The following is a 13041-nucleotide window of genomic DNA, read 5'->3' as shown; positions in this document are numbered from 1 at the left end:
TAGGCCAGGTCGGCTCCTCAATTCCCCTAACGATTGGCTTTTGAATGTGTCACGTTAGGAGAAGGTCTTTCCCACGGGCCAATAAGCTCAGGCTTTGCCGCACGGGTAGCTGGGAGTTGTGGTTCCCGCGGAACCACCTACCCAAGCCTGCCTGGATCTCCCTTAAGCGCGTTAGTACCTTCCTCCACTTCTCATCGGTTCTCTTAGTCTAAGAGAGTTGGAGCCCTAAGGTCATGGTTTCATTACCTTGTTTTATTGGGGGCGTAGGGTATCAGGAACCCTTTTTTTTTTTTAATAATTTCACTCTTCTTTCTTTTTTAATTTATTTTTTAGGTGTAGATGGACACAACACAATGCCTTTATTTTTATGTGGTGCTGAGGATCTAACCGGGTCCTGCCCGTGCTAGGTGAGCGCCCTACCACTGAGCCACAATCCCAGCCCCATGGAACTCTTTTTAAATCTGATAAAATCTTCCCAGAAAACTGTTCTTATCCTTTAACAAAATTTTGAGTATCAAATGAAGCTGCTTTATAGGCCTATGCAAATTACAAATCTCTGTTCTACACCTACTCCAAACTACCTGCCCATGGCCATAGCCCCTGGAGCTGGTGCTTCCAGCTATGGAAGATTGAGCCACACCTTGGAGCAGCTCATAAGAAATTTCAGATCCTGATCGGCATGCTACAGTTGACCATCATCTTTCCTGAACACCACAGTCAGTTCTTTTTCAGGGATGCTGATACCCATATCTATGATCTAGCCATCTGGGAAAATTGGAGTTGGGGAAATGGAGGACCAATACCTTGAGGATTCACTCTGGGTACCTTTGCTCAGGCTTTTCTCCCTGTACCTACCTTCCAGAGCCAGTTGACAGAATAAAATTTCCATCAATTTTTGGAACAATATATACAAGAATTGGGGGGGGGCATTTTTAAGAGTCTCATTCAAACTTCAAGCAAATATTACCTCCTTCAAACAATTCTAGAGGCTGAGGGTATAACCCCTATTAGCTTAGTATGTGTGAGGACCTGGATGCCAGTAGAAGAAAAGAAAGGGGGAGGGTGTGGAAGACAGACAATGTCTTTCTAGATTCCGTAAACTTCCCCCCTGTTATTTTTGAGGTACTTGGGGTTGTACCCAAAGACTTAACTCACGCCAAATAAGCACTCTACCAGCCCTAGATACCTGGATTTCTTTTAGGTGGAAGTGAAGAGTAGAATTTGTTCACTCCTTCCACCTTGTTCATTACTTGATGCTGTAGCTGAGTCCTTAGCGTCTCTAACTCAGTTTCTGTGAAGACAGGGATCCTGTCTTAATTCAATTTGTATTCCCAGGGTGCATCTTGGCTTTAAAAAGTGAGAACCCAATACACGTGCATGCGTGGAGTAGAACTGCACGGGATAGTGAATAGGGGTTCAAGGTGGGTGGGGCAGAGTCAACAACTGATGTCCTCCCTACCCTCTGTCCTTCTACAAACCCACGAAGCCTAACTGGTTCAGACTCCCATAGTGCCCTGAACTCGATGGCGCTGAGAACATCTAATTAAAATGTTTCATTGCCGGCCTTCTCCTGGACTGTAGGACCAGCTTGACTCCCCAGCTTAGCACAGAATAGATGCTGAATAAATATGTATTGAATGCATGGATCGATGGGTGGATATGTGGATGTGCGGGTGCCTGTATGTCTCGCACCCTCACCGCCCTCCGTGGCCAGTGAGTTAGTGACCCTTAGCCGGGCCAGGCTCCGGAGCAGCCACGTCAGGGTAGCTTCCCCAGGGCCCCGCCCCGGCCGACCCCACCTTGTCGCGCAGCTCCACCCCGCCGCCCCCTTCCCGGTGGCCCCTCCCCGCGCAGGTCCCGACTCCAGCCGCACCTCCTCCGGCTCTGCAGAGGCGGCAGGGAGGCGAGCCGGAGCGCCTGCGGGGCCGGGCCGAATCCGAGCCGGGGTCGGGGTAACCGCGAGGACCCCCGGAGGCGGGGCCTGTGGGAGCGCGATGGGCGTGGAGATCGAGACCATCTCCCCGGGAGACGGTACCGGGCGGCGGAGCCGGGGAGGAGAAGGGGTCCCGGGGCGGAGCCCGGCGGGCAGGGGTCGGATTCAGAGGGGTCGGCAGGGGACCGAAGTAGGGGCGGGCCCAGACGCTGGCGGCTGGAGGAGACCCCAGACGCGATTCTAGGGGGTCTGGGAGGCGATTCGCCACCACCCCCTCCGCGCCCGCTCACCTAGGGGAATGGAGGCGGCGGCCCGCGACGGGGGTCTGCGGCCCGCCACCGCCCCGGGGGCCGCAGCTGCCGCTGCAGGGGCTGAAACCTCTCAGTTACCCGCTACTGCTGACTTCCTAGGGTCGGGTTTCCGCTCCGCTTTCCCTACCTGCCGGGGAAGGACCTGCCTGGGGCTCCCTGCTGCTTGGGGCATCTCCTTCTAACGCGCCCCATCACACCCGGCCTCCCGTCTGGCGGCCCTGGGAGAACCGGGCAGCGGCAAGCTGTAGGGACAGAGCCAGTCTGGGAAGGGGAAGCGCTCCCTCCGCCACTTCACTGCATCACACTTCATCGTCCCCGTCCCACTCAGTCCCTGGCCATCCTGTCCACCGCCATGGCCTCCACGTTTAAGACTCGCAGCCCAGACCTCCGACCTGCTGCGTGACCTGCCTAGAGAGCCCTCAGAGTCAGCAAGTGCGGAGCAGAACTCGCGATCCCCACCACCTTCCCCACCCAAGAGTGCTCCTCTGGGTCCTCCTGTACCCTGACTGGGAACAGGCAGCCTTCACTTTCCTAAGCTCTTGAATAATAATTGGTTCTGGGTGTGTAAGGAATAGCCAATTCTTAAATAAAATTTAATTAAAACCGAAAACTTCCTTGTCTGCAGGTCGTGACAAGCAAACTTTCTATTAGATGTTCCCTTTCCCAGGAAATTGGAGGGCTTTTTGATTCCAGACACCCTCTTGTTGAAAGGCAGTGGTGCCTAGAAGTCCCAGCCATGAGCCGCATCATCCCTGATGCTTCTTTCACCACTCAGAGAACCTTGGTGCTGGGGTCCAGGGTGCATCTCTCCAAGCTTTGTCACCCTTCCCCCATCTCATAGCCTCTGAACTGTCCTCCCACCTTCAGTCTCACCTCCCTGCCTTCAGTCTGGTCTCTCTTCACACCCACTCCCCTCATTTTCTTCACGGCAGCCTGAGACCTCTTTTTAAAACGCATGTTTGGAGGCTGGGGATGTAACTCAAAGTGCTTCCCTCTCATGGGTGAGGCCCTACTACTACAAAAGAATAGGAGAGGAGAGAGAAAAATATATCTGACCAGGGCCCTCCCTCAGGCAGAAAATCTTGTCATGATTCTTTGCTCTCCTTCTGCAGGCACCCTGCCCTTAGGGGCTGTTCTAACCTTCCACCCTAGAGCTTCTGTCAGTACTGTCCCTATGTCCACCACCAACTTTCCTCTAGCTTTGCCAAGCTGCTTGCAAGTTGTTAAACACACCACTCATTCAGCAAATATTTATGAAGCATGTACTTGTGTGCTAGACCCTAGGGTTACAGCGGTCAAACAGACAGGGCTCTGGCTCTGGCTGGACTCTAGGCCTTTGAACATGTCTTACATGTTATCCCCTTTCCCAGAGTAGGTCCCTTTACTTCCTCGGGCAAACTCTTACTCATCTTCAAAGACCCAGTTGAACCCTTTTCTGCTCTGATGCTTTCCCTGGCTCCTTTAGTCACTTAGTTGCTCCCTTCTCCTGGTTCGAAGAGTTTTTTTTCTAAATGTTGGCAGAGTCATTATTCTCAGGTTTGATTATCCAGCCCAGTAGCTTTAAATTCCACCCAAATTTATGCCTCCAGTGCAGACTCTGCATCTGCCTACTTGCAGTAGAAACTCAGATGTCTAATAGGCATCTCAAGATTGCCACCCTCACAAATCTGTTCCTCCTCAATCTTTCCCATCTCAGGAAACAGCTCCACCACCCATCACGCTTGCCCAAACTTAAAATTCAAGCATCATTCTTGTTTTCGCCTTTTCCCCCATCTCCAGTCCATTTGCATGCCCTGTCAGCTCCACTTCCAAAATATGTCTCCAATGTATTTCACTCTCTTGTCAGCTGCCATCACTTTAATTCAAGCCACCATTGATTTCTTGTCTGGATTATTGCAACAGACGCCTAACTGTCCATCCCCCACAAAACCGCCAGAGTGATCTTATAAAATCTTAATTCAGATTATGACATTCTCTTGCTTAAAACCTTCTGGTGGTTTCCTGTTGCACTTAGTATTGAACTTGACTCTACAAGCTGCATGATTCATCTCTTTCCCACTTCCCTCCCTCCATCCAAATACCTAGTCTCCTATCAATTCTGCAAATACATCAATCTTTTCCTGCCTCAACATCTGTACACTGGTTTCCCCTTCCCTCAAATCTCAGTTCAAAGTCATCACCTCCAAGAGGCCCTCCTGGATTATCCTTTCTAAAATTGCCTATGATATTTCTCTTTATTTCATCACTGTGATTATTTTTCTTTTCTTTTCTCTCTCTCTCTCTCTTTTTTTTTTTTTTTGTATTGGGAATTGAACCCAGGAGTGCCCTAGCACTGGTTTACATCCACAGCCCTTTTTGAGACAAGTTATCATCAAATAGTAATTTGTAATCTTCCTGCCTCAACTTCCAGAATAGCTGGGATTATAGATGTGTGCCACCAAGCCTGGCTGTTTTTTTTTTCTTACTTTCTTTTTTTATTTTTATTTATTTATTTATTTTCCCACTGAGCTATATATCTAGCCCTTTTTATTTTTTGAGACAGAGTTTCTCTGAGTTGCCTATTCTAGCCTTGAATTTGAGATCCTCCTGCCTCAGTCTCTTGAGTTGCTAGTATTATAGCCATATACACACTCAGGGGTGTATATTTTCTTTAAAGTACTTATCACCATCCGTAATTACCTTGTTTATTTGAGTATTGTTTGTCTCCCTCCATTAGAATGTAAACTCCAAAAGAACAGGGAACTATATCCCAGAATCAGGCACAGGCCTGATGCATAGTAGGTACTCAGTAAATAGTTGTGAATAATTTTACTCATCCTTGATAACAGTCATCATTCTATATAATCTAGGATCTATGAGTCTTTTCCCATAAATTCCTCATGAGTTCATATATTATTCTATATCTTTGGAATCTAGTCCAGGCCTGGCATATACTAGTTTACCCATAAATGTTCTTGGAATAAATGAAGGAAAGCAAAAGGATCAATCAAAGAAAGTGTGTGTGCAGGTGGGGCAGGCAGGGAGATTAGAGTTGAGGAAACCAATGGCATAAAGTTCAATTCCAGAGCCAAGCATAGTGGTGCACCCCTGTAATCCCAGCTGCTTGGGAGGCTGAGGCAGGAAGATTATGAGTCCAAAGGCAGGCTCAGCAACTTAGTAAGGCCCTAAGCAACTCAGTAGACCCTGTATCTAAATAAAATATAAAAAAAGGATGGGATGGCTCAGTGGTTAAGCACCCCTGGATTCAATTCATGGTACCAAAAAAAAAAAAAGGGTTTAATTCCAAGCCAGAAGATGATGTGATTAGTTCTGTCTCATACAAGGCATAGAGTTAGAACTGGGGCCATGGGCCAAGGACCAACTCATGATATAGATGGGGACATGGTCAGAATCATACTTGAAAGTCACAGGTGAGTTTTTCTAATACCCTACTCCTTCATCTTCCCTCGTGTCTCCTTGCAGGAAGGACATTCCCGAAGAAGGGCCAAACATGCGTGGTACACTACACAGGTAGGCCTCATTCTCTCAGCCTCACCAGCCTGCCACTCCCAAGGCAGGAAGGTCCTCTGAGCTCCTCTCCTGAGATGTCTGTCTCCAGATCAGGCCTGAAGCCCCCGCAAAGGAGGACTGTGACCAGTCTTCTTCTCTTCATACCACAAAGGCCCTCATGGTGCCAGCCCATACCTGAATCAAGCATCTCCAGTCCCCTTCCCTCACTGGGGTCAGAGTGGTGCTCTGACCTTCCTGATTTTTGTCTTGATAGCTGGAGGTCTCTCTGAAAGATTGGAGAGCCCCCAAACTCCCAGCAGACTCCCTTTTCATCCTACAGTATCATTCGAGAAGAGGAGGTTGGCCTCACAATTTCTTGTTTTCAGAAATACACTGCTTAATTCAATCTGCTGTTATCGGACACCAACCGTGTGACATGCCTACTTTCACGGGGTCTGTAGTTAGGACAGTCACCTGGAGCCTCTGGTGCAGTGTGAGGGGTAGAATGTTGGTGGTGCTTGTCTCCCAGTACTGGGGGAACCCCAAGGAGAGCTCCATGTTTTTGCTGTCTCCTCCTGGATGCTATGTATCTGAAGGCCAGGTGGGCCAAGGGGCATTCATTCTAGATGAGTTCTTCAGGATTGCTGGCAGGAAGATCATGAGCAGGTATTTTTCCAAGGGGGATGAGAGCTCTGCTTTGTGACCTGCTTCCTAATGTGGCAGACTCAGTGAGTGACAGTCACTTAGCATACAGCAAGCCCAGCTAAATTCCTGGGACATGTTGGATGGGGCCATTTTTAGCAGTTCTCAGGGCCAGTGTGAAGCACCAGGTTAGTTCTAGCAGTGCGGCTGTTTCTCAACAGTTACATTGCCTGTCGCTGATGTCAGTGGACTGGGGCTGTTTTATCTCCTGGTGATATGACCTAATTACCATGGGGCCTCTGGGCCCTCTGACCCAGGGAATTGATTTATCTGTTCTACATGTTGCAGATAGACCAGTATTTATCAAATTACTGAAAACACAACATCCTTTTGGAAAGTCTTTTCACAGTACATATGTACTTTTCACAGGCAATGTGCATTAAACACTAACATCAGCTCCAAGTGACTGGTATGGGGAGAGATTGATAAAACACAGCAGGGGACTATATGGGACTTTTATAAACTTTAAAAAATTAAAACTAATACTAGCAGCTTGGGAGGCTGAGGCAGGAGGATCGCAAATTCAAAGCCAGCCTCAGCAATTTAGTGAGGCCTTAAGCAACTCAACAAGAAATAAAAAATAAATTAAAAAAAAAAAAAGGATTGGGGATGTGACTCAATGGTTAAGTGCATCTGATTCAATCCTCAGTAACTTCCACGCCCCCCCACAAAAAAGTAGAAAACATAATCAATGTACAGCTCAATTTTTTTTTTTTTTTTTTTTTGCCGGTGGGGGTGGTAGTGGTGCTGGGGATCAAACCCAGCAGATGTTAGGCAAGCAAGATTATGTCTGTGAGATTTCTTTTACAGGGTTTTCTTTCTTTTCTTTCTTTCTTTCTTTTTTTTTTTTTTTTTTGTACCAGGGATTGAACCCAGGGAAGGTTTACACTAAGTTACATCTCCAACCCAGCCCTTTTTATTTTTTGAGACAGGGGTCTTGCTAATTGCTTAGGGCCTTGCCAAATTGCTGAGCCTGACCTTGACTTTATGATCCTCCTGCCTAAGCCTCCTGAATCAGTGGATTACAGGCACATGCTACTGAACCCAGCTGAATGTACATATCCCATCTTTTTTTTTTTTTTTTTTTTTTGGTGCTGGGGACTGAACCCAGGGCCTTGTGAATACTAGGCAGGCTCTCATCTACTATTGATGAACATTTGGGTTGTTTATGGTTTTCAGTGGCTATGAATGGTGTTGCTGTGAACTGTTTTGTATTGCACATTTGTACACATGTGTATATGTTTCTACTGAGTATATAACCAGAACTAGAACTTCTGGGGTTCCGGATTACACCTCTGTTCAGTTTCAGCAGTATTGCCAAGCAGTTTTCTAAAGTGGTGCCAGTTTCCACTTCTGTCAGCAGGATACGAATGTTCCAGTTACCTCATGCCCTCACTACACTTGGTATTGTCAGGGTTTTGTTTCTGGACTATTCTAGGGGTGCCTTGTGGAATCTCATTGTGGTTTTGATTTGCATTTCCCTGATGAATAAGGAAGTTGAGCACTTTTTCATGTGCTTACTCGACATTTAGATAGCCTCTTTAGACTGCTCAAACGTCCTTTTTTAAAATTAGGTTGTTGGGAGTGTAACTCAGTGATAAAGCATGTGCTTAGTATGCACAAGGCCCTGCATTCAATCCCCAACACACAAAAAGCAAGCAAAAAAAATGTGTTAAAAAAATTAGATTCTTTTTCTTATTGATTTCTATTCTTTATATATTTTGGATATACCTATCCCAAACATCTTTTCCCACTCTGTGACTTGCCTTTTTACTCTCTTCATGATCATTTAAGCAGAAATTCCTTATTTAAAAAATTTTTTTTAAATTATATATGAACACAATCTTTATTTATTTTTCTGTGGTGCTGAGGATTGAACCGAGTGCCTCACATATGCGAGGCAAGTGCTCTGCCACTGAGCCACAACCCCAGTCCAGAAATTCCTTATTTTAATGAAGTCACAGTTACCAGTTTTTTTTCCTTTATGGTTTATATTTTGTGTTCAATTCAAGAAATTTTGTCTATATCTAAGTCATGAAGGTTCTTCTTCTTTTTTTTTTTTTTTTACATATTACCTTGTAGTAAATTTATTATTGTTGTTGCTGCTGCTATTATTGCAGTGCTAGGGATCAAGCCCAGGGCCTTGCTCATGCCAGGCAAGCACTCTACCATTGAGCTCCATCCTCAGCTTTAAATCTTATTTTTCATATCTGGATCTATGATACACCTGGAATTGATTTTTGTGTGTGGGTTTGGTAGGGATCAAGGTTCGATTTTTCCCCCTTATGGATATACAGTTCATCCAGCAACAGTAATTTACAAAATCACTATTTCAATCCAAAAAATTATCTTTTGTTTAATGCATTGCAGTGGCATCTTTGTCAGACTGAGTGACCACACGTATGTAGTCCTATTTCTAGATTTTGTCATTTGGTCTGAACTTGCAGCAATAGATATATAGTCCTAAGTAGATTTGGTTATAGGAAGCTTGGAGAGATTAGGGAATGAAACAGTCTATAAATGGAATGTGTGCCTGTGTGTGCATTTCCACAAATTTGTTCAAGTATGTGTCTGTGAATGTATGTAAATCTGTGTATCTAAATATTTTCTTAGCATCTGTTTGACCATCAGGGATTTCCTCCTGTGTGTGTGTATATGTGTGTGTATAAGGAGCATGTGAGCATGCATAAGTAGCTCTGTGTATTTGAATATCTAAGCCACCTGTATGTATGTGTGGGTTTGTATTTGATGATCTTAGCATTCCTCTCTATATATCTCTAGGTAACCAGAAGGGTTTTTTCTTTTGCCTCATTTAAATCTCAGGGCAAGAGCCCAATTTATTGTACCCAGAAGGTAGGTAATAAGGTTCTTTCTCTAGTACACAAATTGTTTGAATTCGGAAGCAAAATTATAGATGTTCAGACACTAAGTTGGCAGAGCCTCCTGTGTTAAATATGGAAAATCTGAGACCCAGACAGAGGAAGTGATTTGCCTCACCTCACACAATGAGTTAGTGCCAGACTAAAGTCAGAACCCAGTGTCTGAATTTACAGGCCAGGTCTTCCTGTGGTTGCAAATTACATTTTGTAGTGGTCCAGGGACTGCATGGAGTTGTGGAATTGCACTGTGTACAGAAGCTCTGATCTTTGAGAATCACCAATAAGAAGTGAAAATAGAAAAGCAGTTCTTGGGCCTTGGCCTGCTGGAAGGAGACCACACACATACATTAGGGATGACCAGGCTTCTGCAGTTAGAGAACAAGGAGTACTCTGAACTGCTAGAGACACTACTGGGGTGTTCTGGTGTCAGACAGTTCTGGAAGCTACCACTGATCAGCAAGGTTACCTTATAGTGTTCACTGCAGCAGGGGATGATGTAACCTTTGGGTTTTGCATTGTGAAAACCTTAGGAACCATAGATGAGATCTCAATCTAAGGCTAGAATACCTGAGAAAAGAGAACTTTAGGCTGAGGAAACAGCATGAAAACCTGTAAAGTGCAGAGGCATTTGAGAATGGTATGACCTAAATAGGACACAAGGGCAGGATGGATAGAAGAGAGCAGAGATGGTCATGAAGTAGGTAATAGCCAGATCTTGAAGTGCCTGCAGGCAATGTAGGCATATGGAGTCTGCCCTGGTGAGCTACTAAAATATTTTTAGTAGAGGAGTAAGATGATCAGACTTTTGTTTAAAGAAAAAAAATCTATCTGCTTGTGGAGTAGATAATGGAACAGAGAAGTAGGATTAGAGCATAAAGACCATTTAGGATGTTGTTCCTGTCCACAGGTAAGACTTAATGGTGACTCAGATCACAAGGTGGTAGTGACAATAGGAATAGAGAAAATGGATTCGAAAGAGATTTGGGGCATGGTGGTAGTCTGTATATGGGGGTGAGACAGAGGAAGTGTCCAGGTTTCTTGCTTGGGCAAGAGGGCAGAATAGGAGGACTGGAGGAGCAGATTTGTGCAGAATAAGAATTCCATTTAGATATGTTGAATCTGAACTGGGAGTTAACTTACACCACAGCTCTTTTCCACCCTATTCTTGCTTTGACAGGAATGCTTCAAAATGGGAAGAAATTCGATTCATCCAGAGACAGAAACAAACCTTTCAAGTTCAGAATTGGCAAACAGGAAGTCATCAAAGGTTTTGAAGAGGGTGCAGCCCAGGTAGGATGAGGCTACTCATTAAAGGGAGCCTAAAGAGTTGGGGTGGAAGGTCTGGGCTCAGCACCTCCAACCTCTATCACAGACCAAACTACTGCTTTTACTCTGCTAGGGCATGACAGCGCCACCTAGTGTTCACTCCTAGCTTTGTGTCCTCACCCCTTTGGTTGCCAACATGCCTGCTTTTTGTCACTGGGGCAATATCTCAAGCACATCCTCCTAGGCTTGCTTGTTACTAGCTGAGGTGGTGAACCAACTGTCCAGGCCTAAGGCAGCAGAGGAGTTAGAGTGGAGTAGGCCAAGAAGGTATTTTGGTTTTGTCTTTTAATTTTTTAAAAAACAACCTTAGACATTGCAAAAATACCACAGAATTCCTGTACATTTTTTAATCTAGCTTCCCCCAATGGTTACATCTTACATAACCACTGATAAAACACTATTAGCCAATCTACTCAAAGTTTTTAATTATTCAAAATTCAACTTATTAAAAAATCACCAAGTGTTCCATTCATGCCTAGTGCATTTTTTTTTTTCTTGGCAATACTGGGGATGGAACCCAGGGGTGCTCTACCACTGATCTATATCCCCATCCCTTTTTTTGAGAAGATCTTGCTAGGTTGCCAGGCTGACTTCATACTTGTGATCCTCCTGCTTCAGCTCCCAGAGTCACTAGGATTATCTGCATGCAATATAGGTAACTAGGATTACCTGGCAATGCCCAGTGGGTTCTAGGCAACTATTGTGATGAACATTGGCTAAAGCTCTTCTTCCTTATCTATGAAGCATATTACATTCCATCACAGTAGGCCTCTCCACCCTCACAATCTTGCTGTGGCCTCTAATCCCTGAACCTCTTTAATATGCTGCCTTGCCACCCATGTGTATAATAAGTAATATGATTCTTTGAATGAGAGTGAGCAAATAAAATTGTTTGGGCCATATTCTAATTGAATAACTAGAAATGTTTGTTAAATTAATAAATTTGAGACTACTTTGTGAATTATTGTCCCATAGTCATATCTGCAGTTTTGAGGCAGAATCCATATTTGTTATACTTAGCACAATTTCAACATGCCATATATTAAATTCATCTCAGATCTTCAGTTACCATGAACATGGTTTGGGAAAATGCCATAGTTATCTCTTTTTTCTTTTAAATCAAGCTGGGTCCTCTTTCTCCTCTCCCCATCTGCCCCCATCCCTGCTAGATGAGCTTGGGGCAGAGGGCGAAGCTGACCTGCACCCCTGATGTGGCATATGGAGCCACAGGCCACCCTGGTGTCATCCCTCCCAATGCCACCCTCATCTTTGACGTGGAGCTGCTCAACTTAGAGTGAAGGCAGGAAGGAACTCGAGGTGGCTGGAGATGGCTGCTGCTCACCCTCTTAGCCTGCTCTGCCACTGGGATGGCTCCTCCTGTTTGGGGCTCTTGATCAGTGTGCTAACCTCACTGCCCTTCGGTATTATCCATTCTTTCTGCCCAAATTGCTCTATATGTGTTTGTCATTGTTCATGTGCATCTTTGCTTGAGGAAACTTCAGCTGCAAATCAACACGTCAGATTGTGCATTTTATGTGATGCATGTAGTAATTATTTCTGATCACAGACCACAGATTTCTTGTTTGCACAATCTACACTGCCTTACCTTCACTTAAGCCAGATACAAAAGGTGCTCAGACACGCAATGTACATGGTGTACACGAGGGACTTGAGCCAGTTACCTTTGCTGTCACTTATAAATTCTGTTGGCTACTCACTTAAACAATTGTCCTCTTTGGAAATAATATGTAAAATAAAGGCTCTGTGCTTGACAACTTCCTGTCCATCCTTCTTGTAGGTAGGAAGTGCCAAGTGCCTTGGGGAAAAGAGTAGAAAGGAGAGTTTCAAGTGGTTAGGAGAGTGGTAATACATTTAATATACAATGTGAGCACTGTCCATGCTGGGCCTTGTCTGCATACTTTTAAATAAATAAAATCACTGATCCTTTAAGCAACCCTGCAATGTAGATATTTCCTATTACTCATCTAACAGGCTCAGAATAACTAATCCCACAAGCCAAGCAGTCCATTGTGGGATTTATGCACTTCATATGATCTTACAATTTCTATTTGTTTGGACTAGAGTAAAAAGGATAAGCTTCCCTTCCCCTAGATGGGAACATTTTCAGCATCTAAATAAATATAAGTGTATTAAAAGCTTGGAACCATACAAAACTCACATTGGGAAGATGCTTTTGAAAAGAATGTGTGATTCTGAACTTATTTTCACATATACTGCTGGTTTCATCCCAGATTTGCTCTTACATTAGGGAAATTATTTCTGAGATATATGATTCTGAACTTGTTTCCACATGTACTGCTTCGTTTCCTTTTTCTTTTTTTGATTTGAGACAGGGTCTTGATATGTTTTCTAGGCTGGTTTCAAACTCCTGGATTCAAGT

The 13041-nt window shown here is 44.7% G+C and overlaps 1 protein-coding gene across 2 annotated transcripts; it reads left to right on the top strand.

Annotated features, from left to right (window-relative positions):
- The first annotated feature begins 1828 nt into the window (after positions 1-1828).
- On the top strand, positions 1829-12415 carry Fkbp1b (FKBP prolyl isomerase 1B). Of its 2 annotated transcripts, none has more exons than XM_078029604.1 (4): positions 1829-2031; positions 5707-5754; positions 10492-10604; positions 11765-12415. In XM_078029604.1, the coding sequence occupies exons 1-4, from the start codon at positions 1995-1997 to the stop codon at positions 11807-11809; spliced, it is 243 nt and encodes an 80-aa protein (XP_077885730.1). In that variant the 5' UTR covers positions 1829-1994; the 3' UTR covers positions 11810-12415. The 2 variants fall into 2 exon arrangements, with proteins under 2 accessions (XP_077885730.1, XP_077885729.1); XM_078029603.1 differs by having other exon boundaries at positions 1835-2031; positions 11810-12415.
- The last annotated feature ends 626 nt before the right edge of the window (positions 12416-13041 follow it).

Source organism: Ictidomys tridecemlineatus, chromosome 12 (genome assembly GCF_052094955.1).
Source record: "Ictidomys tridecemlineatus isolate mIctTri1 chromosome 12, mIctTri1.hap1, whole genome shotgun sequence".
NCBI lineage: Eukaryota > Metazoa > Chordata > Mammalia > Rodentia > Sciuridae > Ictidomys > Ictidomys tridecemlineatus.
This window is presented reverse-complemented; position numbering and strand designations above follow the sequence as displayed.

Coding starts and splice junctions, on each gene's coding strand:
- Fkbp1b (XM_078029603.1), top strand. CDS start 1,995: ATGGGCGTGGAGATCGAGACCATCTCCCCGGGAGACG. Junction 2,032..5,706: donor GACCATCTCCCCGGGAGACG/GTACCGGGCGGC, acceptor GTCTCCTTGCAG/GAAGGACATTCCCGAAGAAG. Junction 10,605..11,809: donor TTGAAGAGGGTGCAGCCCAG/GTAGGATGAGGC, acceptor CATCCCTGCTAG/ATGAGCTTGGGGCAGAGGGC.